Source organism: Marmota marmota, unplaced genomic scaffold (genome assembly GCF_001458135.2).
Source record: "Marmota marmota marmota unplaced genomic scaffold, marMar, whole genome shotgun sequence".
Taxonomy (NCBI): Eukaryota; Metazoa; Chordata; class Mammalia; order Rodentia; family Sciuridae; genus Marmota; species Marmota marmota.
Genome location: NW_025999897.1, coordinates 2,271,594 through 2,298,452, shown reverse-complemented (window position 1 = coordinate 2,298,452; position 26,859 = coordinate 2,271,594). Strand labels below are relative to the sequence as shown.

General features: G+C 40.7%; 1 protein-coding gene and 1 pseudogene across 6 annotated transcripts in view; one reads left to right on the top strand and one right to left on the bottom strand.

Annotated features, from left to right (window-relative positions):
• LOC125615094 overlaps positions 1-6,968 on the bottom strand; it is an 8,739-nt pseudogene extending 1,771 nt beyond the window's left edge.
• A 9,599-nt stretch (positions 6,969-16,567) lies between these two features.
• Positions 16,568-26,859, top strand: part of Nol11 (nucleolar protein 11) — a 24,585-nt gene continuing 14,293 nt past the window's right edge. For 3 of the 6 annotated variants that reach the window (XM_048798171.1, XM_015504836.2, XM_015504833.2), the window contains exons 1-7: positions 16,569-16,762; positions 18,723-18,836; positions 18,959-19,015; positions 20,456-20,604; positions 22,091-22,148; positions 23,019-23,163; positions 25,475-25,663. In XM_048798171.1, the coding sequence (XP_048654128.1) occupies positions 16,622-16,762; positions 18,723-18,836; positions 18,959-19,015; positions 20,456-20,604; positions 22,091-22,148; positions 23,019-23,163; positions 25,475-25,663 (853 nt within the window). In that variant the 5' untranslated portion in view covers positions 16,569-16,621. Of the gene's footprint in view, positions 16,763-18,722; positions 18,837-18,958; positions 19,016-20,455; positions 20,605-22,090; positions 22,149-23,018; positions 23,164-25,474; positions 25,664-26,859 lie in introns of all 6 variants that reach the window. The other 3 variants (XM_048798169.1, XM_015504835.2, XM_015504834.2) reach the window with 2 other exon arrangements.

Here is a 26,859-nt window from a genome sequence, read left to right as displayed (position 1 = left end):
ATAAGAGACAGTATATATATATGTGTGTGTGTGTGTGTGTGTGTGTGTGTGTGTGTGTGTAAAGCTGGGGCTGTAGCTCAGCAGTAGAGCACTTGCCTAGCATGTGTGAGGCCCTGGGTTCGATCTCCAGCACCACATAAAACTAAATAAATAAAATAAAGGTATTGTGTCCGTCTACAACTAAAAATATTTTTTTAAAAAAGTAGAAAGTATTTGCACATTTACAAGTTCATGATCCTCGAACTGTTGAGCAATTGGCAGCATCCGATTCCCATGGAAGTCCTTTGCTGGTTTAATGTATCAATAGGTCAAATACCCCGATTTGGTATTCGTATGATGCAAAGCCCAGACACAAAGAAGTGCTGATTCTTTCAAACTGTAAGTGACTTCTCCAGCTTCCTAAGCTGCAGAAACTGACTGGCTACTACAGACACAAAAGCCTCACTTGAGCATGAGGAACTGTGTTTCATTGAATAAGCTATTTTCATTCTAAGTCATGTTTTTTCTCATTTTCAGTGCAAACAAGCACTGAATGCATCTTTACTTGAGGATTTCCTGGGAACTGCCATATTGAGAACCACAGAGTAGGGGCTTTGTTGACCTCCTTACCAAGAGAGAATCAGAGTACAAATTGGAGCTCGCTGTTATTTTAAGGCTTATGACCTCTCATTCAAGCAGACCTTGGTAAGGACAAGGCACAGCCATGGTGCTGAGGACTGAACCAGGGCCTCTGTATCCTAGGCAAGAGCTCTACCCCTGAGCTGCGCCCCAGCCAGGCTTCTTCCTAAGCCTCCAGCTTAACTTCTTGGGAAGAATGTAATGCTAGATTGTATATGTGCCCCCCAAACCAAGGAGAATGGGGTGCATATCCCGCTCTCTGAAGCCATGCAAGCGCCATCCCAGGGAAGAGAGAATCCACCACAGGGAAGCACTGTGGTTGTTTCTCACACATGACATGCACAGGTATAAGACCTGCCCACACATTAATTTGGAATCTGAATGTTTCCGAACTTCCCAACTCCCCAAAACTTTCACCTTTAAAATCAAAGAAAGCAGGCTGGGGATGTGGCTCAAGCGGTAGCGCGCTCGCCTGGCGTGCGTGTGGCCCGGGTTCGATCCTCAGCACCACATACAAACAAAGATGTTGTGTCCGCCGAAAACTAAAAAATAAATATTGAAAATTCTCTCTCTCTCTTAAAAAAAATTAAAAATTTTAAAAAATAAAAATCAAATCAAATCAAAGAAAGCCAGGAGTGGCGGCGCACACCTGTAATCCCAGCAGCTCAGGAGGCTGAGGCAGGAGGATCCCAAGTTCAAAGCCAGCCTCAGCAACTTAGTGAGGACCTAAGCAACTTAACGAGAACCTGCTCCTATATAAAATATTAAGAAGGGCTGGAGATGTGGATCAGTGGTTAAGTGCCCCTGAGTCAATCCCAGGTACCCCTCCCTGGAAAAAAGAAAATATTCACTGAGACAAACAATCATCTCAATTGTTTTTTCTGCTCTGACATATTCTTCACTCCTCTCAAAAGTTTTTTGGCTATTTTTCAAAGCAGTGACATTTGCCTAATATAAAATCCACCCTATTAACCACCTCAGTGCACAAGTCCGCAGCATTAAGTACATTCGCTGTGTTGTACAACTGTCGCCACTATCCATTGCCAAAACCTTTTCATGATCCCATATGGAAAGTTACCCATGAAACACACCATCCCCAACACAAATACCCATCCCACCCCCTCCTCTAGGCCCTGATAGCTTCTATTCTACCTTCTCTGTGAATTTGCCTATTTTAGGTCCTTACATGTGTGTGTGTGTGTGTGTGTATGTGTGTGAGTCCTTTTGTGTCTGGCTTATTTCATTTAGCATAATGTTTTTAAGGTTCATCCATGCTACAGCAGGTATTAAACATTTTAAAGACTTATTTTATGGGAGAAAAATCTGATGAGCCAACAAACAACTACCCAACTATGTGCTGTATTAATAAGCAGACATTGTCTAATTATTAGAAAAGAGACATTTTATAATGCTGGGTGATATTGGGCAAGTCACTTCACCTTGCTGAGCCTTCTTTCTTCAAGTGTAACAATGCTGCCAGTTAATAGCAAGTGACACATAATAAATCTGAATGGTAAGTATATAAAAATAAGATTGCCAGCTGGCAGTGGAAGCTGCTGATGAAGAACCATGAGAAAAATAGAGACAGAGCATACAGGCAATTAAAACAGAAGATCTATGTACTCAGCAGGTAGCTCACAAGACAGGATGACATTACCTGGAACACCAATACATGAAACTCCTTTTATTTGGGGTTTATTTTCAGTAAATCTCTGTTCTTTTCAACCACAGGAGCTAACTAAAAATAGTCGGTGTGTTAGTCATCTTTCTGCTACCATGACAAAATACCTGAGGTAGAAATGCATAAGAAAAAAAAGGTTTATTTTCACATAGATTTTAGCTCATGGTCACTGTTGCTTTGGGCCTCTGATGACAAGGTGTATCCCGGGAGTGTATGGAGGAAGAGGCCTGCTCACCTTATGGTGGCCAGGAAACAGAGAGGAAGGACTTATGGTCCCAAGGTCTCCTTCAAGGGTATGCCTCCAATGACCTAACTTCCTCCAACGAGGCCCCATCTCTTAAAGGTTCCAACACTTCAGGAGCACCATGCTGGGAAGACCAAGCCTTTTAACACACCAGATTCCAGATCTAAACAATAGCACTTGGGAATTACACTAAAATGCCTTTTCTAGAAACATGTTTGCAGAGAAAACATAAGAAATGCAACTTTTGAGTCCTTTTTGGGATTTCAAAAAACCTTAATAACATCCCAAGTAGCAAGAAAAGAAAAATATTTAAAGTGTGATGTGTTTCTACTTGAAAGGAGCTACAGAGATGAAGTCAGATCCACGAAACCCGCTTCATTTCCATGCAGGCAGTTGTAAAAATAATTATGCTTTATCCCTGTAAATTCAACGAGGGTGCTTGGATCATTTAAAAAAGAAAAAAAAAATGTCCAGGCATGATGGCGCATACCTGTAATCTCAGCTGCTCAGGAGGCTGAGGCAGGAAGATGGCAAGTCCAAGGTGAACCTGGGCAACTCTGGGATGTAGCTCAAGGGTAGAGCACTTGCCTAGCATGTGTGAGGCCCTGGATTCCATCCGTCGTATCACCTGGTGGATCAATGGGATTACATTCAGGTTCCATTGAGCAACATGACCTGCATTGTCCGAATATAAAAATGTCAAAAGCTTTTTTCTGATATGGTAGGTCTGATTTACATCTAAATGAAAAAGCTTTTTAGCGTGATAAGACACCCCCTCCACGCTTGAGGAAGGACTTTTGAGACAGATCTGATTAATACACAGAAGTTAAACTAGAAAGGCCAACATTTTGCTAATTGGATTTGCTAAGCAATACCTTTGCCTCAGCGGAAACCCTTCAGCGGTTCCTTTTTCCATAAAATTAAGCCAAAGGTGCGCAGAGAGGCATACACATCTGTAAAACCAGACTTCTCAAATCTGGATCCAAACATAAATCAAATATTTTAAGTGTTTTTAAGAAGATTCTCTCCTTCCCATTCCCACTGCACCTATCTGGACACTTCAGATGAAAACCAATGAAAGATGGTTTAAAAAGGAGACCGTGTCAGTCCCCTGAAGGGACAACCTGGGAGACTTTCTTCCTAGAGGGAGCACTGGGACCCACCAAAGGGACCTCAGTGGAAGTAAAAATTAAGACGGCCAAGAGGGAGCGAGATTTCCCTGTGAGCCTGAGATCACGTTACACACAAGTCTCTCTGTTAAGCTTGCAGATAAAGATGGCTGTCTGGAAGCAGGGTTTTGACAGTTTCCAACTACGGGGACTTCTGCTGACTTGCTGTTTCAAAAGACCTGTCGCTTACTGATAGCCCTCTGGTGATGCTCCCTAGTAACCAGTGATCACAGCTTCACCTGTGAACAGACCACGTGCAGGTACAAGCTGCACACCTAACAAGGCCAACTGAAAACTGTCCACATCACACCTACTGCCCCTCGCCCCGCCCCGCTCTTCTTTCCCCTTTAAAACTCAATCCTCCTTTCCCTGGATGGGACACTTGACCTCTAACTGCACCTGTCTCCCAATCTGCAAATCAGTTCTCTTCTCAAATAAAAAGCAGTCTTTGCTTTGTTTTATCTAACCTCATTTATGGTTTCTTGGTTATATTTCTGAGATTCCACATGTTATTCTTCCTAATTTCTGGCCTTGGCGTTTTGGCTTTCCACGGATAAGTGGTCTCCAACTCACATGACCCGTGGGCACAGTGGCTCCTCACCCCCGTCCCAGCTGCCCCGCGGGACTCCATGCCTACGCCCAAACTCATGCGTCCTCACCGAGGAACCCCACTCCCACCTTCCCTCCTGGGACAGGCATCCCCACCCCCCCTGGACAGTAGGAGCCCCCATTTCTCTTCCAGTTCCCAGCAGGTGAAGCTGTTTCCCCATATCTCAAGGTGAGGCTCTGGAAAAGTTCTGGGGATGAGCCAGGCCGCTGGGGTTTCAAATGCTAACGGAAAGGCCATATTGATCAATCTCAGCCCCACGGGGCATGTCCATCACCCAGCTGTGAATCTGGTTTCTGTGCACAACACCATTACCCTAAGGAAATATGGTCTGAGTTCAAAATAACCAACTCTCCCAACTTCTGGAACTTCCAACTCTTTTGAAACTTGGGGGCAGCTCAAGGGTCTGCTTTATAGTTACTACGTAGATGTAACTGATGCAAGAAGTCATCCGTCTGTTTTGGGGGAGATAATAAACTTAATTTCACTATAATCGAATCTAATTTAATTCCAAAAAAAACAATTTCTTGATATGAAAACACTATGTACACTATGTAAATTGAAAAGCACTGAGAAACAAAATTTGCCATTTCTCCTTATTTCAAAATATTAACATCAAGGTTTTAAAAATCTAGATGTAGCTAACATTTGCCAATGAAGACATCATTGGCATTGCCTTCAAAATAAATTTTAACAGAAAAATGGAGATGTTTGCATCGATGGCAACAAATGTCTTGTTTTTTTCCTACTCGATTACTAAGACAGAATTTAGGCAATTTATAAATCTTAACATACCAAAAAATAATAATAATCAACTAAAAGTTTAGGTTAAGAATAGGACTGATTTATTTGCAAAGCTGGTTGTGAAGGAGTGATTTAGGGCATTGGTTGTCCTTAATCCACACATACCCTCATACTTACTCATGCTGGGCTTACAGAGTAAGAACCTGTCTAGAGTGGAGAACAACTTCCACACAGGTGAACAGGGAGCCTCGCTTAGACACACTTGGTCTTTCCCTTAGGCAGCAATGCCACCAAGAAGCTTTACCAGTACCTACCCCTGCCCGATGCCACTTGCCATACCTCCTAGAAGCCTCAGATGTCTTCATCAGCCCCACCCCCAACTATTGAGACAAAATATGAGTTGCCCCTCTTCTCAGCTAACCTGGTGCTTTGCCTTCACCTGAAATTCCTCTCTGCACTCCCTATGAATAAGTTCACAGGGTCAATTTCTGCTTTAGCCCTCCTTCCTCATTCTGGTTCTGATAAAACTTATTCTATAATCTAGAACCTTCTTTCCTATTTTTTTTTTCTTTCTTTCCTCCTGTTCTTCCTGCCTTTCCTCCTTCCTTCTATGTACCTAATGTATAACTGGACACTGGGAGAGGAAAAGCAGTATAAAAGTGAGCAAAAACAAATCTGGTATCTGTCCTTATAGTCTGGCAGGAAAGAAAATATAGTAACTATATAGTCACACAAATAAATATGTAATTGCAGTTTGGTGCAGAGTCAATGAAGGAAAGTTACATCATGTTAAAAGAGCATGTAACACAAAGAAAAGAGGACTGGTCAGCAGACCTGAAGGTGAGTGGCGATTAGATGAATCAGGAAGAGCTAAAGCATCCCTAGCAAAGGACATGGCATGTGCAAAGGCCCCAGGGTAGGAGGAGGCATAGCCTAGTCCACACTCTGAAGAATACAGCTTGAGTCAGAAGGCAAGGGATATCTGATGAGAGATGAGCCAGAAAAGAGTGGTAGGGGATGGATCTTACCCAGCTCTTGTGACTCAGCAAATAAAAACACAGGATGCCAGTTGCACTTCACATAAACAATGTGTAACTGCATGGAACCTACTTAGAAAGTAAATATATATATATATATATATATATATATATATATATATATATATATATTATCTGAAACTCAGAGATAGGAAAAGGTGGGCATCCTGTAATTTGGCAACCCTACTTGTGGATCGAGGTAAGGATTTGACTTTGTTCATCCTGAGAACAAGGTATCAAAGGATTGTAAGCAGGAAGTGGCAAAATCTCATTAGAACTTTTAATCAATCACACTGGCTACAGATGGTGAGGAAGCAAACCCAGTACAGGGAGGCCAGGGAGCAATCTCCATGGTAAGAGGAAAGGGTTTGGGATAGGAGAGAGGTGGATAGGCTGCGCCAGGCTTAGAAGACAGAGTCTACTGCAATCCTATTTTAAATGCCTTCCATGGGCTGGGGCTGTAGCTCAGTGGTAGGACCCTTGCCTTGGGAGTGTGAGGCACTGGGTGGATCCTCAGCACTGCATAAAAAATAAATAAATAAAGATATTGTGTCTATCTACAACTAAAAAAAAAAATTAAAAAAATGCCTTCCATGAGCCTATGATGCACAATCTATGTCACCTGCCTGGTGATATAAAAATTCTAGAATCATATAGGTGACCAATTATTTGGCATCTCAAACTTAACACAACCAAAACAGAAATCTGACTCCAACCTCGCCAAACCAACCTTTGCAAACCCTCCTCGCCTGCCCTGACTTCTCATTTCAGTAAAAAACACTCGGATCCACCTGACACTCAAAGCAAATGCGCAGAACTGGTCCTTGATTCCACTCTCTGTCACCACCACACTGGATCCATCCGCCATCTGGTGGATGTCACCTCCAGATTGCTCGCTGAATTAGTCCACCTTTTCCTCCCTCCACTATGACCACCCACCACGAGCAACCACCACGTGTATCCATCTGAATACTGGAGCCTAAAACCTGTTCTGTTCCCACTTTTTTCCTCGGTGAACCACCCTTCACTCAGGAGCCAGGGGCATCTTTTCAAAACAGAAATCAGATTGAATTTAAAACCCTTCAAGGCCGGTGGCAGCCCACGCCTGTAATCCCAGCAGCTCCGGAGGCTGAGAGAGGAGGATCGCGAGTCCAAAGCCAGCCTTAGCAATAGCGAGGCACTAAGCAACTCAGTGAGACCCTGTTTCTCAATAAAAGACAAAATAGGGCTGGGGATGTGGCTCAGTGGTCGAGTACCCCTGAGTTCAACCCCTGGTATCAAAAACAAAACAAAACAAAAAACCCTTCAAGGACTTTGTACTTCATTTGGAATAAAGTGCCCACTCCTTACCCTGTCTAGTGGAAGGCCCTGGATGATCAAGCTCCCGCCCCCTCTCAGCACCATCGCCTTCCATTCTCCCCTCACCTGCCTCCTCCTTGTCCATCAGATCTCAGGGCAAGGGTGTCATCCTCATGTGTCACGCTGCCCCCACCCCACCCCACTGACAGCAGCTCTGGGAATAGGAACCTGGCCTGTGTCCTCTGGTGAGACCACAGCTCCGAAGTGTTCACCATTATTTGTGGAAGGAATGAAGGCACTGGTACAGTGGGGGCCTGGGACGTGAGGGAGAGGAAGCATCAGTGGGTCCTGCTTCCATCAAAAGACCTGTTCTGCTGACCCAAGCCTGATCCTCAGCCCACGACTGGGAACCACTTCTGACAGCCAGTGCTGCATTTATATATATATATATATATAGTTGTCAATGGACCTTTACTTTATTTATTTACATGCAGGGCTGAGGATGGAACCCAGGGCCTCTCACGTGCTAGGCAGGCTCTACCGCTGAGCCCCAGCCCCAGCCCAGCTGTGCTCTCTTGAGCTGCTTTTGACTGCCACTTCTCCGAAGCTCTGATCATGGCTCAGGGACCCTCAAAATCCAGGCTGGACCCCTCAAGATGACAGGTTGTTCTTGAAGATTGTAGGGCTGTTGTGGACACAATACCCTGCCCACCCACCCCCAACTCTTCAGCCAAGGGGTCTCCTCCCTCAGACCTCTCCTGTTACAATTCAGTTCTGAGGCCTGGGAACACAGCTCAGAAGTCAAGTGCTTGGCTGGCATGCACAAAGCCCTTGGTTTGATTTCCTGCAGAGGAAAAACAAAAACAAAAACAAAAAAAACATCTGCATGACTTCAAATTCCAAACACACGCTCATTAGGTTGGCTGTTATTAAGCACAACAGATACAAAACAAAAATAACCAGAAAATATCGAATGACATCAAGATGTGAAGATATCGGAACCGTTGCGCTCTACCAAGAGGAATGTAAAATAGTGCAACCGTTGTACAAAACAGCATGGCATTTCCTCAAAAAATGAAACACAGCCAGGCGCAGTGGCACATGCTTGTAATCCCAGCAGCTCTGGGGGCTGAGGCAGGAGGATCACAAGTAGGCCACGTCTGGGCAACTTAGTGAAACCATGGCTCAAAATAAATTTTTTTCTTTTATCGTGGTACTGAGGATTTAACCCAGGAGCACTCTGACACTGAGCTACATTCCAGTCGTTTTTTTTCAATTTTGTTTTTTATTTTGAGACAGTGTCTTACTAAATTGTCTAAGCTGGCCTTGAACTTGGGATCCTCCTGACTCAGTCTCCTGAGTCACTGGGATTGCAGGTGTGCACTACCACCTCTGGCTCAAAATAGAATTTTTTAAAAGGGTCTGGGATGCAACATAGGGATAGAGTGCTTGCCTAGCATGCACAGGGCCCTGGGTTCAATCCCCAATACAAGAGAAAAAAAAATCTAGATATAGATACTGAGGGTTGGCATGATTAGGAGAGGGCACTAGCCTCCCAATCATGGGAAGGTTGAAGTATGTGCCCCAAAATATGAGGAAAGGTCTCAGGTTCTCTCCCTGTCTAATTTTTGCTGTGGAGATGGACTGGGGTTCCCTTCATGTTAGCATGAGCCTCACCACTCCTCTGCTGGTGGTTTATTGTAAAACTGACCGACCCTTTCTTTTTCTTCCTCCTCTCCTTCTCCACCTCCCCAACCACAGGGAAAACAAGATTAATTTCCTCCCATTCCACACCAGGTTATTCTGTCCTTCCACTCACCGTCCACAAGAGTAAAGGAATCCTACCTGGGCTGGGGCTGGGTTCAATGGTAAAGCGCTTGCCTTGCTCTGTCAGGCACTGGGTTTGATCCTCAGCACCACATAAAAATAAATAAAGTAAAGGTATTTGTCCATCTACAACTGAAAAAAAAAGAGTAAAGGAATCTGTGTCCCCAAGACAAGCAGACCTGGGCAGCCAGCAGGTTGGAGCAAAGGGGCATGTCACGCACACCATCTGAATGTGAATCTTGCCTTGTGAAAGGCACACCTAGAGCCCAGTCTTAAATTTCCCCTATAAAAGTCCTTGGTTCCCCTCCTAAGGGAATAATAGCTCTTGAGACATTCCTCTGCTACTCTTCTCATTTGCTAACAAATTAATTAAACTTCTTTTCCCTTTTTTCTCAAAAACCTTGCCCTCATTATTTGGATTGGCACTGGGAACAAAGACAGAGCTTTTGATAAAAGAGAAACCATTGTCAGAAGTGTCTGCCTAAATTTTGGTAATGTTGCTCAATTCCTTGCTGTGGACCGAGCATTTACTTCCATGATGTTTTGAGATTCTAAAACTCCGGAGGCTGGGACAAGAGGATTGCGAGTTCAAAGCCAGCCTCAGCAAAAAGCAAAGCACTAGGCAACTCAGTGAGACCCTGTCTCTCAATAAAATACAAAATAGGGCTGGGGATGTGGCTCAGTGGTCAAGTGTCCCTGAGTTCAATCCCCAGTATCAAAAAAAAAAGAAAGAAAGAAAAGAAAAAATAACCATATCTCAGAGCATCTTAGACCTTCTTTAAGAACCACGACAATTTTCACATGATAGGAAGTCTTGATGGCATCCACACAGCTACCCTCCACTTTCTTCGCAGAATATGAATACTCCTTTGACAAAACACTTACTGTACCCGACTCACGCGATGGTAAACATCACTCCACCTTCCACGACAAATCTGTACCGAGCAACATCCTCCTTCTTGAAGATGAGCAGGCATCCCTTCCTACCCGTTATATAATTAGACTGTTCATTGTATATTTGTCACCTGCTTCTATTCTAGGAAATGAATGTGAGAGGCAGTACCTTCCCACAGTCTTCTCAGCTAGGCAGCCAAGTCGCATAAACATGACAAATAACCGAGACAGAACATCCACAGCATGGAGTTAAATGCACAGGGTCACAGCTGCCTTTAAAGACCAGCCCTTACATGTCTCTCATCAGTGATGAATAGCCAAGCCCTGTTCTTGCTCTTTGGAGCTTGATGGACACATACTAGAAAGGGAACACTTTGACCTATTCCTAGTTTAGCTTTCAGGAAACTCCCAGATCCCTTATTACTGCTGGTGTCCTTTCCAGAAAAGATTACGATCTCCTTTAATAGTTTACCAAACTTAGACTCAAATTCACAGAAGGATATGCACATGTCAATGCAGCCTTCTCAACCAGAAAGCCGTACTGTACCCTAACACATGTATCCATCACCGTATTCTATCCATTACCATGGTTGGCAATGAAGAGCAATTTACCCCACAAACACATTAAATCCCTTGTTTGGGTCAGGAAAAATATCTGTTGCCATGAATACAAAAATGTAAGGTCATTCATTAGATCAAAAAGTATATTTGAGGGGCTGAATATGTAACTCAGTGATAGACCACTTGCCTAGCAAGTGCAAAGCCGTAGGTTCAATCCTCAGAAACACACAAACACAGAATACATTTGTGATAATATGTAGTAAATACTAGGTAATGGGGATGTGCAGATATTTCTGACAGACAGGGGTCCCCTTCCCCCAAGAAGCTTATGACATAGAGAGGGAGACTAGATATGTGAGCGAACAAATGTAAACCAAGGTAAAAGAAAACAAGTAGGCTTGCTTAGACAAGGTAGAAGGATGGTGTCCTCATCCTCCTTCACCTGGATAACTACAATAACCTTGTAATGAATCTATTTGCACCCCAAGGCGTTTGTGCTGGTTGCTAAGGATGCTCTTGACCCAGCTAACCACATAATGAACTTCCTCACCTCCTTCACATTGCTACTCAAAAGACATACTTTCACTGAGCGTGGTGGTGCATGCCTGTAATCTCAATTACTCAGGAGGCTGAGGCAGGAGGACTGCACATTCAAGGCCAGCCTCAGTAACTTAGCAAGACCCTGTCTCATATTTTTAAAAAATGGGTTGGGGATGGAACACAGTGGTAGAGCGCTTGCCTGGCGTGTGTGAAACCCTGAGTTCAACCCCCGCTAACATATATGCACAAAAAAGTCCCCTAGGCCATCCTAACTCAATATCACATATACACATATTGTCTATTCACTCACAGATATTTTATTTTCCCCCTCTGAGCTTTATATTGTTCTCCTTTTGTTGTGAAGCGTCAAAACAACTCACATTTTCCTGAACCCACCACTTAATCAATATCTAACTTGAATATTTCATGAAATCCAAAAACTATCAAAAATCAATTCCCTACTATTATTCATGAATAAAGCAAGATGAGAAAATTCTTCACATTTGGATGGAATGATCTACGTCATTCACAGGTCTCTTACAGTCCATAAAGTGAAAAAAAAAAAAAAAAGCAAACAGCATTAAGGCAAGCTCAGGGAGGACAGAAATTTCCTGTGGGGCAGAAAAGCAAAAGCTCCCTTGATCTTGGTTTTCAGTATGAATACGGGCTGTGAAAGCTGGGCCTCAAGATCCTAAATAAGTAAATAAATAAAGCGAAGAGCAGAACAATGGATCTGCCATGCTGCCATTTACCTAAAGGGAGGGCACAGAAAACATACACACATCTATGACTTGTGCGTGTGCGACATCTATTTAAATTGTCCTCTCCAGGGAGAACAGAGTGGCTAGAGATAGGGGTAGGAAGGTGCTGGGCACCGTTTTTCATGTCCGAGATGTTGCGAATGTGTCACCTATTGTATTAGCGTGTCCAGGTGCCAAAACAAAGTGCCACAGACCAGGTGGCTTAAAACACAAGCATTTATTTTCTGAAGGCTGAAAGTCTGAGATCAAGACCTCATTAAGGGGCTGGGGATGTGGCTCAAGCGGTAGTGCACTCGCCTGGTATGTGTGCAGCCCAGGTTCGATCCTCAGCACCACATACAAACAAAGATGTTATGTCCGCCGAAAACTAAAAAAATAAATATTAAAAAAAAAAAGACCTTATTAGGGTTTGTTTCTCCTGAGGCTTCTCTCCTTGGCTTGGACCTGCTGCCTTCTCCCCAATCTTTAATTATAACAAAACCAACCATATCGCCTTAGGGCTCACCTAAGGACCTCACTTACCTTAATCACTTCTTTAATGTCCCTGACTCCAAATACGGTCAGGTTCTAAGGTACTGGGGGTTAGAGCTTCGACATATGAATTTGCAGGAGAGGAAGATAATTCAATCCCTAACAGCCATTGGGGTGAGAGGGAAAGAATGAAAATGAATGGGGGAAAGAAAGAAGAAAAGGAAAAATTTTTGAATTTACCTCCTGTTAACCTTTTCCAGGGCTAGAGATGAATCAAGGGTTGCTCCAGTTCTTAGCAAACATAAAATGTTCTGTTGCAAGCTTCTCAAGCTGTTCTTTTCCTTGTCCTAAGATGTCCTAAGCATCAGAGGACAGGGCTCAGCCTTCACTTCTTGGGTGGTAGCCCTCCCACTTCTTCTTTCCACTAGACTCCTTCAGGGATCTTGCACCTGACTGAGGGTCAAAGATTCAAGAAAGTTTGCAGTTTACCTTTTTTGCAAACTAAGGAGCTTTGAACCCTTCCATCCCAGGTAGGTTACCTTGATTCCTGCACTACTCTTCAGTGCAAGTATTTGTATAGAACTTCTCAAAGTGTACAGGAACCTCTGGGAATGCAGAGATGCTTTCAGAGGGTCCAAAAAGACAAGCTAGATTTTTTTTTTTAATGTTTATTTTTTAGTTGTAGTTGGACACAATATCTTTGTTTTATTTATTTTTATGTGGTGCTGAGAATCGAACCCAGGGCCTCACACATGCTAGGTCAGTGCTCTACTGCTGAGCCACAACCCCAGTCCAACAAGCTGTTTTCATAACAATATTCAGATGTTATTTCCCTTTTTCTGTGTGCCATGGAACTATCCAGAAGCTACCCAACACAATACCAAGATGGATTGATTGCACAAGCAGATGAGAGAATCTGGTTATCTTTTTTAAGTCAGACATTGAAGAGAGTATTTTAAAATGTAAAATAATGCTACCCTTCACACTACATTGTTTTTAAAAGTATTTTTCATTAATAAAAGTGGTGTTTATGTTAACATGTAGTGAGTTTATTATTTTATAATCAATATATGCTCTTGTTCTAGTCTTAATTTGTAATACAGTAAATATCTAGAGATACAACCCATGAAAATTACCCAATAATTTCTAAGAGCTTGGCTTGGTGGCTCACACCTGTAATCCCAGGGACTCAAGAGGTTGAGGCAGGAGGATCTCAAGTTCAAGGCCAGCCTCAGCAATTTAATGAGGCCCTAAGCAGCCTAGTGAGATCTTGTCTAAAAATGAAAAATAAAAAGGGGAACTGGAGATATAGCTCAGTTGGTAGAATGCTTGAGTGCTTGCCTAGCATGCACAAGGTCCTGGGTTCAATCTCCAGCACCACCAAAAATAAATAGATAATAAACGGGACTGGAATGTAGCTCAGTGGTAAAGTACCTCGGGGTTTCAATCTTCAGTACAAAAGAAAAAGAAAAAAAAAAGACTGTAAAGGAGTCCTGAACCTCTAAATTTGAGAACCTCTGCTTCAGTGTCTTCAAACTGGAAAAGGAAAGCATAATTCCAATGCTATCATCAGTACCAGAACCAGATGATACATGTTGCAATAGCACTGGTTTCCAAAGTCAGGGATTAAATTGTCTCAGAGAGTCAAGGAAGACTTATGGAGGAGAAGGATACTAGGCTGAACCCCCAAATAAGGGAAGTATGTACCAAATAGATTCAATAGAGGGGCTGATTGTGATGGGAGGAAAAGGAAGATTTCACAGAGACCACGATGTCTGTCCATGATGTCTGTGCTGAATCTCAATGCAGGAAGAATCGCTTCTCCCACTAACAAAGGGACCACAAATTTCAACATCAAATTCCTTGGTCACTTAAAAAAAAAAAAAAAAACGACTTGGCTTTGCGCAGTGGCAAGCTTCTATAATGTCAGCAACTCGGGAAGCTGAGGCAGGAGAATCACAAGTGCAAGTTTGAGGCCAGTCTGGGCAATTTATGAAACCCTGTCTCAAAATAATCTGAAGTTGCTGGGATTACAGATGTGCCCCACCAGTACCCTGCTACTATCTATTTTTTCTACTTCAAAAACATTTTTTTGTAGTTGTAGATGGACAGCATGACTTTATTTTGTTTATTTTTATCTGGTGCCGAGGATTGAACCCAGTGCCTCACACATGCAAGGCAAGTGCTCTGCCACTGAGCTACAGCCCCAGCCCTATTTTTCCTGTTTTTATTTTTTACATAATTGATTGAATTACCCACACATACCTTAGCATGATTCTTTATTTTTGGACACACCCAAGCATATCTTAAAAACACAAATTTCTCCTGGCCAAAATTTGCCCAGGGCATCACAGCATAACAAACAAGGTTATATCTGTGAAGACAGAATCTAGAGAATGAGAGAAAATATTTGCTAGCTACACTTCTTACAGAGGAGTAATGTTCAGAATATATTAAAACACTAAAAAAAAACTTACCACCACAAAAAACAAATAGCTCAATCAATAAACAGGCAAAAGAATTAGACACTTCTCAAAAGAAGAAATAAATATAAATGGCCAAAAAATTATGAAAAAATATACTATATCTTTAGCAATTAGAGAAATGCAAGTCAAAACTACACCAAGATTTCATCTTTCTCCAGTTAGGATGGCAGCCATTAAGTTTAAAAATAACAATAAATGCTGGAGAGGATGTAGGGAAACCAGAACACTTAGATTGTTAGTGAGATTTTAAATTAGTACAACCACTATGTAAATCAGTATGAAGATTTCCCAAAAGACTAGGAATGAAACCACAATATGACTCAGCAATACAACTCCTTGGTATTTATTCTAAAGAATTAACGTCAGGGCTGGGATGTGGCTCAAGCCATAGCGCGCTCGCCTGGCATGCGTGCGGCCCGTGTTCGATCCTCAGCACCACATACAAACAAAGATGTTGTGTCTGCCGAAAACTAATAAATAAGTATAAAAAAAAAAAAAAAAAAAGAATTAACGTCAGCATATTATAGTAATACACGCAGACCTCTGTTTATATTGGCAGAATTCATATATTATTGAATCAGCCTCAGTGTCTGTCAACAGATGAATGGATAAAGAAAATGTGGTATATGTACATGATGGTATTTTTTTAAAAAAAAATTTTTTTATTAGTTATTGATGGATCTTTATTTATTTGCTTGTATGGGGTGCTGAGACTCAAACCCAGTGCCTCACACAAGCTAGGCAAATGCTCTACCACTGAGCCACAACCCCAGTCCCCCCAAAAAAGGAATTTTATTCAGCCATAATGAAGAATGAAATTATGTCATTTGCTGGTAAATGGATGGAACTGGAGATCATGCTGAGTAAAAGCAGCCAAACTCAGAAATCAAGAAGTGTATGTTTTTTCTCATACGTGGAAGCCAGAGAGGAGAAAGGGTGGAAAAGAGGCAGGGGGATGGAGACCAGTAGAGGAAGGGGACCAGGGTGAAGGAGGAAGGGAGGGAAAAGGGAGGTACTGGGTGATGAAAGGAATCAAATTATATATTGTGTGCACGTACGAATACGTAACAACAAATTCCAGAATTATGCATAATTATAATACACCAATAAAAAAGAAAAAAATTCTAATAAATAAATAACAAAATTTGCCCAGGGGCCTTTCAACTTCACTTTTTTCATTAAATAGTTTTTAAATCTCGTAAAGTGGGGAGACTTCCCCGCCCCTGCCAAGGGGAACAAGCTGAGACACAGCCAACCCGGAGTCCTGCAGGGACTGGACAATCCTGAGGCAATCAGGAACAGCACCTATTAAGAGTTCACTTAAGAGTTTTCTTTCTTAATCTAGTTTATTCACATTCAGCCACTTTCTAAACTCCTCCAATGTTCACAAGCACACTGGCGCACAGCTGATTCAATACCCAATAGGCAAGACTACCCCGCCTAGAGCATATCCGGGACCCCAGGGGGCGTGTCTCTGGGGGCGGGCCCAGGCGCAAAGTCCAGGCCCCGCCCACCTGGCGTCATTCGGCTCGGAACTCCGGTTTGGCCCGCTAGGGGTCGCAGACCGCGCGAGCCGATTTCAGGTTTGGTGAGCGCCCGCCCCTTTAGCCCCTTTCGGTGTCGCGAGAGAAAGCGCGAGGCCTGCCGGGAGGGATGCGCGGCCGTCCTTAGGTTTGACCAAAATGGCAGCCCTGGAAGAAGAATTCACGTTGTCCGTGGGAGCCCTGGGCGCCGGGCCCAATGGAGTCCTAGGTGTGGAGCCGAGCGACAAAACTGACCAGTTTCTAGTGACGGACAGCAGCAGGACCGTCATCCTGTATAAGGTGAGGGCGACAGGAGCGCCCCGGCTGCTGTCTCGCCCCTTTCTGAGCAAGGAGCCTTAAGTTCGGGTTTCTCAGCTTCAAAAAAGATTGGGAAGCGCGGGAGCGGAGATCCGGTCAGCCTGCCTGGGACCCCGAGCGAGGTCTAGAATCTGGCTGGACTGGGGTTTTTGGTAGAGAAGGGCATAATTTCCGAGTTGCTGGTGGCGGAGCGTCTCAGTGCACGTGGGAGACACGGGGAAAGGAAGGAACCTGTGTTTTCCCTGCGAGTCTCCCAGAGGTGTCCCGGCCAAGATTCCCTCCTGGGGAGTCTGTCACCCTGCTGCCCGCAGAGGGGTCCTGGGGCGATTGGGCGTCAGATGAGGACGCTGACAGGCTGGGACACGAATTTTTCTTAATAAACTAGATTAAGAAAGAAAACTCTTAAGTGAACTCTTAATAGGTGCTGTTCCTGATTGCCTCAGGATTGTCCAGTCCCTGCAGGACTCCGGGTTGTCCACTTCATCCCCATTCCTTGGGATGAGGGGTTCTTTGGCCATTGAAGAGGCCTAGCTTTCTTGGTGGCCTGGTGAGAATCTTAATTTCGAGTAGTTTGTGGGCAATTGGTTCACGCTACTAATCCCAGAGAAGAGTCCCAGGAAGTCGCAGGTCCCACCCCCTTTTTTCCCTGATTGGCAGCACACCTAACCTTGGTTTGGGTGATTTGTAGAAAGTAGTTATTTTTATGTAGGCTGCTGAACATAATTTTCCCTGTCATTTAAAAGTTAGCTGTCTGCTCTGAAGTTTGGGGACAGGGTGACAAAATTCCCTGTACTGCTTGTTTAGACGCATTTGGTTACTCTATTGGTCTTTACCTCAGCTATCCAGTGAATTTGTATTGGCTGGTCGGAATTGAATGGACCTGATTCTAGTGATCCTTGCTTAATTTAAGATGTCCCTGTTTAGACCCATAGTGAAATAAAATTTTAAATGTAAATGTTAATTAGTATTAATTAGCAGTGTTAATGTACTTTATTTTTCACTTTAGTAATGTAGTTATTTTATGTTTTCATTTAATTTTTAATCGTGGTAAAAGACAAAATTTATCATCTCACCTGGCAGGGTGATGCATGCCTGTAGTCCCTGGGACTAGGGAGGCTGAAGCAGAAGGATTGAAAGTTCAAGGCCTGTCTGAACAATGTAGCAAGGCCTTAAGCAAAGTGAGACCCTGTCTCAAAAAATAAAAAGGGCTGGGGATGTACTTCAGTGGTAAAAGTGTCCGTGAGTTCAATCCACAGTACCAAAAAAACAAAACAAACTCTGTACCTATAATAATTTTATCCCTCCATTCACTGTACCAGCCCCTGGCAACCATCATTCCTCTGTCTTTATCAGTTATCATTAGATACTTCATATGAGTGAAATCCTACAGTATATGTCTGTGACTGCTTTTTTTTTTTTTTAAAGAAAGAGGGAGAGAGAGAGAATTTTTTTTTTTTTTTTAAAGAGAGAGAGAATTTCAGTATTTATTTTTCAGTTTTCGGTGGACACACATCTTTGTATGTGGTGCTAAGGCTCGAACCCGGGCCGCTCGCATGCCAGGCGAGCATGCTACTGCTTGAGCCACATCCCCAGCCGGAGAATTTTTTTAATATTTATTTTTTAGTTTTTGGCGGACACAACATCTTTGTTTGTATGTGGTGCTGAGTACCGAACCCGGGCGGCACGCATGCCAGGCCAGCGCGCCACCGCTTGAGCCACATCCCCAGCCCCGACTGCTTATTTTTTTATCTTAAGAAATTTGTCAGGGGCTGGGGATATGGCTCAAGTGGTAGCATGATCGCATCTTAAAAAATAAATATTTAAAAAAAAAAGAAATTTGTCAAATATTGTCATTACAATGGCTTATTTTTTGAAAGTCTAATTGTTTTTAATGTCTGAAAAATATCTTCTTGAATATTATTTTTTATCTTACTTTCATTAGGTTTCAGATCAGAAACCCTTGGGCAGCTGGTCAGTGAAACAAGGTCAAGTTATAACATGTCCAGCTGTGTGCAACTTTCAGACTGGCGAGTATATTGTTGTACATGATAATAAGGTGAGTTTAAAAACTTGCATATAATAATATATACAACACAAGTCAAATATTGATATACTATTTGTGGTTATTATATGTAAATAGAGAATGGGATACTTTTTAACTGTATGCTTTGATTTAAGGTTTTGAGAATATGGAATAATGAAGATGTAAACCTGGATAAAGTGTTTAAAGCCACAGTAAGTCTTTGGATTTTCCAAAATATTTACTTAGCTTATTGGTGACATAAAATCTTCATAATATAGTATATGTTATTTATATTAATGCCTCTGAGAAAGTAAGCCTAAGGTTGCAATTGGTTTTTCATTTTTGTTATCTTATGTTTTGATAACATACTCCAACTCATGTTATAGGTTAGAAAATATAAACTTTATTATCCCATGGGATTGATAATTTAATTCATGAGTGATTATACTTATTTCCCTGAGTTTGGATGTTTGGGGTGTGTCTTTCATGAAAACAAGTAAACTTCCTGTGTACTTTCTTAGAATAGATAGAATAGACCTTTAATAGTGACCTGTAAAAAAAAACCATGACTAGAGGGCTGGGGTTGTGGCTCTGAGGTAGTGCACTCGCCTAGCATGTGTGAGGCACTGGATTTTATCCTCAGCACCACATAAAATAAAATAAACATATTGTATCTACCTGTAACTAAAAAATAAACAAATATTTTTTAAAAACGACTATATATGTATCTTTTCTACCAATGAATTAAAGTATGTTAAATTAAGTTTTCTTACTGATAAAATGAGGCTTTCAAATGAGATTGATCTCAAAGCTTCCTTCCAATTCTAAAAGTTTAATATAAATATAGTTGACAGTTTTTTAGAGTGGCTTACAATAGGGCTAATTAAGATGTAATGCCTTTGTTGCCTTGACCTTAAAACTTCTGTTCAGCTAGTTGTACTGTCCCCTGACTCTACTTTTTCCATTTACTTTGCACTAAAATGATTTTGAGTTTTACTCAGTGGGTCTTTTTAACCTAATATATGGATATTAAATTTTCTTGGGGTTTCAGGCTATAGTTATAATTGGAGCATCAGTGCATCAGTCTTTAACACCAGTGTTAAACTGTGTTTGTATCTCCTTTCACCTTTGGTTTTGGTAGACTCAGATTTTAGTCCATCCTCCCGTATTCATAATGGGTAAGCCAAAAATGATTAAAAATGGTTACTTATGGAAGAGAGAAGGTGATGGGGTAGAAAAAAATAAGAGCATAGCGGGCTGGGGTTGTGACTCAGTGCCAGAGTGCTTGCCTCGCACATGCGAGGCACTGGGTTCGATCCTCAGCACCACATAAAAATAAACAAAAATAAAGGTCCATCAATAACTAAAAATAAATAAATAAATTTTTAAAAAATGAATAAAATTTAAAAAATGAATAAATAAATGAAGATATTGCATCCGTCTGTAACTAAAAAATATTAGAAAGAATAAGAGCAGAGAAATTAGACTTCAGATTGTGTGTTTGAATAGACTTGATATGAGAATTATACATAGTCATAAAACAAAATTAAATCAAAATGAAAACCAGTAGCTTAAGAATAATGTTTTATCCTACTACATCAGGTGTAAATTGCTTTAGAATAAAAATTGAAATGTTCTTGATGTTTTTCTAGTTGTCAGCTGAGGTATATAGGATACACTCAATACAAGGGACAGAACCAGTAGTGCAGTTCAAAGAAGGTGCCGTTCGTGGTTTAGAGGCCTTGCTTGCAGAGCCCCAACAGAAAATTGAAACTGTTATCTCTGATGGAGAAGTGATTAAGTAAGTTATACTTATAAATGAATTTTTTTACCAAAATGGAAATGCATTGAGCATTTTTTTTATTACATTCTTTGCCATGTTCTAAAAGCATTTTTGGTTATAAACATAATAAAAGTAACCTAGGGCTGTGGTTAGAGCTCATTGGTAGAGCACTTGCCTAGTATGCACTAAGCTTTGGGTTTGGTCCTCAGCACCACAAAAGGGAAAAAAAAAACATTTATAAGACACTGACCAAACTAACTTCCCCAAAATCCTCTAGCATCATAGATGATTGAGGAAACCGTAGTCATATGCATCCAGTTCTAATGACAGAGAACTTGGATAGTCAGTTATTTGAATATGAAATGAATAATCCCCAAAGACCAAAATCTTTTTGCTTCATATTCCTTGACTTCCAGGTTATAACCTTTTCCTCTGGAGGAAAGTATAGCTTGTTAAGTGAAGTCATAATAGTGCTCTTTTATTTTTTTTTGAAATTTTTTTCACATTTTTTTTATTGGTGCATTCTAGTTTTATGTAATGATGGAATTTGTTGCTACATATTCATACATGCACACGATAGTGCTTTAAGACCTCTGCTTTCCCAGATTCTGGAATAAAACTGGAAAAATGACTCGCCCAAGTGATAGAAGGACATTTCTTGATTTCACATCTCTCTGATCCTCATTATTTCATCACATTTCCTGTTCAGTTGACTTGCTGCTTTTCCAGGTCCACCTGGTGGAAACTAAATTTCTACTCAAAGCAAAGACTTTTTCTTAGTAAGTGAACAATGACCAGCTTGATTTTTAGACTGCATGCCTTTGAGGTGTGAGCATCTGTGTTTGGGGAAGATCTTTGGGTACCACAGACTACCTAGCCGTCTTTGGTTATGAGCCCTATTTAGCTTCCCTGTAGCTTAGTTCCCTCCATTACTTGAAAAAGACAAATAACATCCATCCCAATGTTTTCCTCAGAACACTAGTCCCAAAAGTAATTCTGAAGAAAAGGGGATGGGGGAAGTTGATTTAAGTTTGGAAAGTCCTCCATACTGTCATCTCTTTCTTGAAACTTTACAATTCACGTTGTCACTTGGGGGCCAGGTATGGTGGCACACCTGTCATCCAGCAATTCAGGAGACTGAGGAGGATTACAAGTTTGAGACTCAGCTACTTTTAATGAGTCCCTAAGCAACTTGGTGAGACTCTGTCTTAACATAAAATAAATTAAAAAGGGCTGGGGAAGTAGCTCAAAGGAAGAGTGGCCCTGGGTTCTATTCCCAGTACAAAAAAAAAAGATTGTCATCTGGGAAGTTCAGCCTGCGTTTAATCCAGAGATGCATTTGACAGAAATGTCTGTTTATGACCTATGATACATATTTTGAAACATTGCATTAGGAATTCTTTGGTGCCTTTCTGACTCCAAAAGATAATAAAATAATAGATATTTTCTTAAATTTTATGCATAATATGTTTTAACTGATTATTCTATTTTGTAATTTTTTTAGGTGGGCAAAGTTTTTCATGGTATTTAGGCATCCTGCTTTAATTTTTATTACTGAAAAAGTAAGTGACATCTTTAGTTTTTGTCCATTGTGTGAACTTTTTAAAGTCACCTATATTATTTTTAAAACTAAAATGATAGCTCAGTGATTCTCTCAGAAGAGTCTTAAATATTTTCAATATTTTTAAACACTAAAAAGTATACCAGCTGGGCGTGGTGTTGCACACCTGCAATCCCAGTTATGGGGAAGACTGAGCAGGCATATTGCACATTCAAGACCAGTCTGAGCAACTTAGACCCCTGTCTCAAAAAAGGCTGGGGATATAGCTCAGTGATAGAGCTCTGCTCAGCTAAATCTCCAGTACCAAAATATATATATATTCATACACACACACACACAGTTAGAATTATTTCCATACTTATTTAATGTACTACACTAATATAATTAATTTAATTAGACAGGAAATTTCTAAGTATTCATTAAAGTCATTAGAATGGAGTAACAGCCAGACTTTGTGGCGAGTGCCTGTAATCTCAGCATCTCTGGAGGCTAAGGCAAGAGTATCACAAAGCCAGCCTCAATAACTTTTTAATTTGTCTCAAAATTAAAAAAGGGACTGGGCAAGCTGGGCACCGCCGCCGTGGTGTACACCTGTAATCCCAGCAACTCAGGAGGCTGAAGCAGGAGAATCGAGAGTTCAAAGCCAGCCTTAACAAAAGTGAGGCGCTAAGCAACTCAGTGAGACCCTGTCTCTAAATAAAATATAAAATAGGGCTGGGGATGTGGCTCAGTGGTTGAGTGCCCCTGAGTTAAATTCCCACCCCTCCACCCCACTCCCAAAAATGGAGCAACAACTTGTAATTTTAACATATTTAAATATAGTTGGTTGAAATAGAAATATTTGTAAAATAACATTTCCCTTTCATTGCAGCATGGAAGTTATTTTGCTTATGTACAAATGTTCAATTCACAAAACTTAAGCAAATATACACTTTTACTTGGACCAGAAGAAAAATGTATTACACTGAATTTTACTGCATACGTGGATCGGAAATTCATCTCTTTGATGTCAATAAGTGAGTTTTCCTTAAACTTGTAGCAATTGTAGATAGAAGGATATCATAGGTTAGTGTATAGTTTTCAATCTTGCAGTTTTCTTTTATGGCACTTCCCTTTTCGTGCTTCATTAACAGCATTTATTCCTCTTTGTTTTGCGCTTGGCTATATTTGTCCATGCATTAGATTAGTTGGTGCTGTGTTCTGAGTGGTATTGAAGTACTTCAGGTAGAGCACAGTTTGCTAATATTGTTTCTATAACTTTCATGCCTTAAAATTTATCATAAGCAATGTATAATGATATGATATCTATAATAACAGAAAAAAAAACCTCCTTTTATTCTTATAATAGGCCCAGGTTTTTTAATAGAGAAATTAGTGGATCATATAGTATCTTTGTGGCATTGAATGGTCTATTACTCTCTTCCAGCCATCAGATTCAGTGTGCCTTTCTTTGAACTGACTGAGACAGGTGGATCAGAAGGAGACTTAACAGAGAAGCCTTGGCCTATGTCACCTATGTCTTTTTCAAAGATTTTTATAATACCTTGGAATCTACCTCTATGTGATGGTCTGAAGTATAACCATAGTCTTACGCCTCTAGGGCAAAAAGGGAAAACCCTTTTGTGGTTGTGGTGTTCTCTCAAGTCCTTGATGGCTTCTTTTCAAGTTGTTTTGAAAAGGTGATGGTGCTAGGAAGAGCAATATTTCAGAAACATCCATATTATAATTGAATTTATTTGTTTGTTTACTTTTTTTTTTTTTTTTTTTTTTTTTTTTTGGTTCCTGGGATTGAAACCAGGTGTGCTTCACCACTGAGCCATAACCCCAGCCCTTTTTTTGTTTTGTTTTGAGACAGGGTCTTGCTAAGTTGCTTAGGACCTCACTGAGTTGCTAAGGCTGACCTCAAATTTGTGATCCTCCTGCTGCAGCTTCCCAAGTTGCTGGGATTACAGGCGTGCGCCTCCATACTTGGCTGCAATTTTAAATCTTTATGAAGTTTTTCAGTGCCACATATGTTTTCACTAGGTATTTAAAAGGTTCTCTTCAAGCCAGATGTGGTAATTCATGCCTGTAATCCCAGCTATTAGGGAGGCTGAGGCAGAAGGATTGCAAGTTCCACGCCAGCCCAGGAAACTTAGCAAGAACTTGTCTCAAAATGTAAAAAGTCTGGGGATTTAGCTTAGTTGTAGAATGTCACTGAGTTCATTCCCAGTACCATATACATACAAAAGACACTCTTTATTCATCATTTCTAGGTCATTGGAATGCACTTAATGTTTTAGTTTAATGAACATTGAAGGAAAGAAGTCTGAACCAAAGAGTTATATGAATCTATAAGCTAGAACCATGTGAAATTGCCAAAATTCGAACTGACCCTTGAATCAAATGTATGAAATATGATATGTCAAGAGCTTTGTAATGTTTTGAACAGCTAATAATAATAATTAAAAAAAAAAAGAACTGACCTACAAAAAACAGCAATTTCATATAGCTTTAAGGGTACTTGAGTAACAGAAACTCTAATTTGTGCTGGGGTTGTGGCTCAGTGGTAGACTGCTTGCCTAGCATGTGCGAGGTGCTGGGTTCAATCCTCAGCACTACATAAAAATAATGAAATAAAGGTATTGTGTCCAACTACAACTAAAGAATAAATATTAAATTTAAAAAAAAAAACTAGATCTCAATATTTTTTTTTCTTTTTAAGTATTTATTTTTAGGTGGATACAATATTTTATGTGGTGCTGAGGAACCACAGTGCCTCACACGTGCTAGGCGAGCACTCTACCACTTGAGCCACAACCCCAGCCCCTCAATTAATATTCTGATGGTGGGGCACTGGCTTCAATTCTCAGGACCAAAAAAAAAAAAATCATTTTTCCTAATCAGGGATATCTCTTATTGACTAGATTGTCTTTATTCCTGGTAGACCTCTCCCCATATTTTAAATTATTACATGGGTTTTCAGATTTGTTTTGTTTTTTAGTTGGACATAATACCTTTATTTTATTATTTATTTTTATGTGGTGATGAAGATGGAACGCAGGGCCTTGCATGTGCTAGGCATCTGCCTTACTGCTGAGCCCTATTTTCAGTTTTTATTTCTTCATTATTATAACATTATAATATTATTTACTGTGATTTTTTATTATTATTATTACTAATACCCCTCTCCCCATTTGAAGGTTGTAGTTATTTTTTAAGGGAAAGCACAGAATGATGGATTATTTATCAAATTGTTAAAATGTTAGGAACAACCTAGTACATTAAATTATAACAGATAAAGAACTATCCTTTACCCTATGAACCACTAATACTTGTTTCCAACAGGCTCTGATGGATGTATATATGAAAGCTTGATACCAATATATCCAAGTGACACAGAAAAAAATCAGAGGGTAGTTAAATCACAATTGCTTAAAGCTGTTGTGTCTGATAATTCTCGAAGTGGTATCGCACTCACTGTCCTGGATCGAGATCACATAGCAGTCCTCGGACCTCCGATGCCAGCTTCTAAGGGTAACTAAACTCCAATCAGTTAAGAAGTTCTTTGCCTTTTTTCTTCAAATTTATTATACCTTTTAGTCTTCCCGTTCTTTTTAATTTCTTAATTACCACACTAATTCGTTTTCTTTATCACCATACTCAAGTTATTTGTGTGTAACTTTCTAATTCTTGAATAAGCCTTTGATTTCATCCTGCATTGATTAATCTTTCTAAAACACTTGTTTGTATTACTCTCTTGCTCATACTATGATGTCTTAAAGAAGTAAAATGACAGTCCATCAGCCTATAGGCATTTGAAACCCTGGAAAGCTTTGCAGTAACAGATTGAATTCTTAGTGACATTTCACAGCATGGAAATCCAGTGGACTTGGACAATGTGCATCTTGGGGATTACTGGTATGCTTTTCATCTCTGGAACTTTTTTTTTTTTTTTTTTTTTTTTTTTTTTTAGTTATAGGTGGACACAATACCTTTATTTTGTTTTATTTTACATGGTGCTGATGATCGAACCCAGTGCCTCATGCATGCTAGGCAAGCACTCTACCTCTGAGCCACCACCCCAGCCCTGATCTCTGGAACTTCTAAGCAGGACTGTCGTCTCATCTCTTCACCCTCCAGTCTTCTGTCCATCTATTATGTGTAACACAGTTGCTCCTTGTCAGTGCAAGACTGAGGGACTCCCAGCTTGTGTTCTAAAATTCAGAATTTGGGTTAGCATCAGGTCTCTCCATAATGTAGACCCCATCTGCTTTTTCCTGCCTTGTCTTCTAATTTCTGGACAAGAATCCTCTTCTTTATTCAGGCCATCCTCATCTATGTACTTTGTTCTTGTATTCCCTTTATTAAGATGGGAGCTACACACAGGGCTGGGTGTGTAGCTTAGTGGTAGAGCCTAGCCTGTTCAAGTTCAGTCCCCAGTGCTGCAAAAAAAAAATAAAAATTAAATTGGTTTAATAGGGGCTACTAGTTTTAGCGAAACTATCATATGTTGAAAATTTTATATGCATTGTCTCATTATTTTTATCATTTATTTCTCCAAAAACCCTATGAGAGAAAAGTACAGGTATCCCTATTTTACAGATAAGGAAATTGAGGTGTTTAGTAACTAAGTACTAGAACTAGGATTCATCCTAAGCAAGGTAGTTCTGTTATGCCATGTGCCCTACCACTCTCTTTAAGTCCTGTTTTTTTTTTTTTTTTTTTTTTTG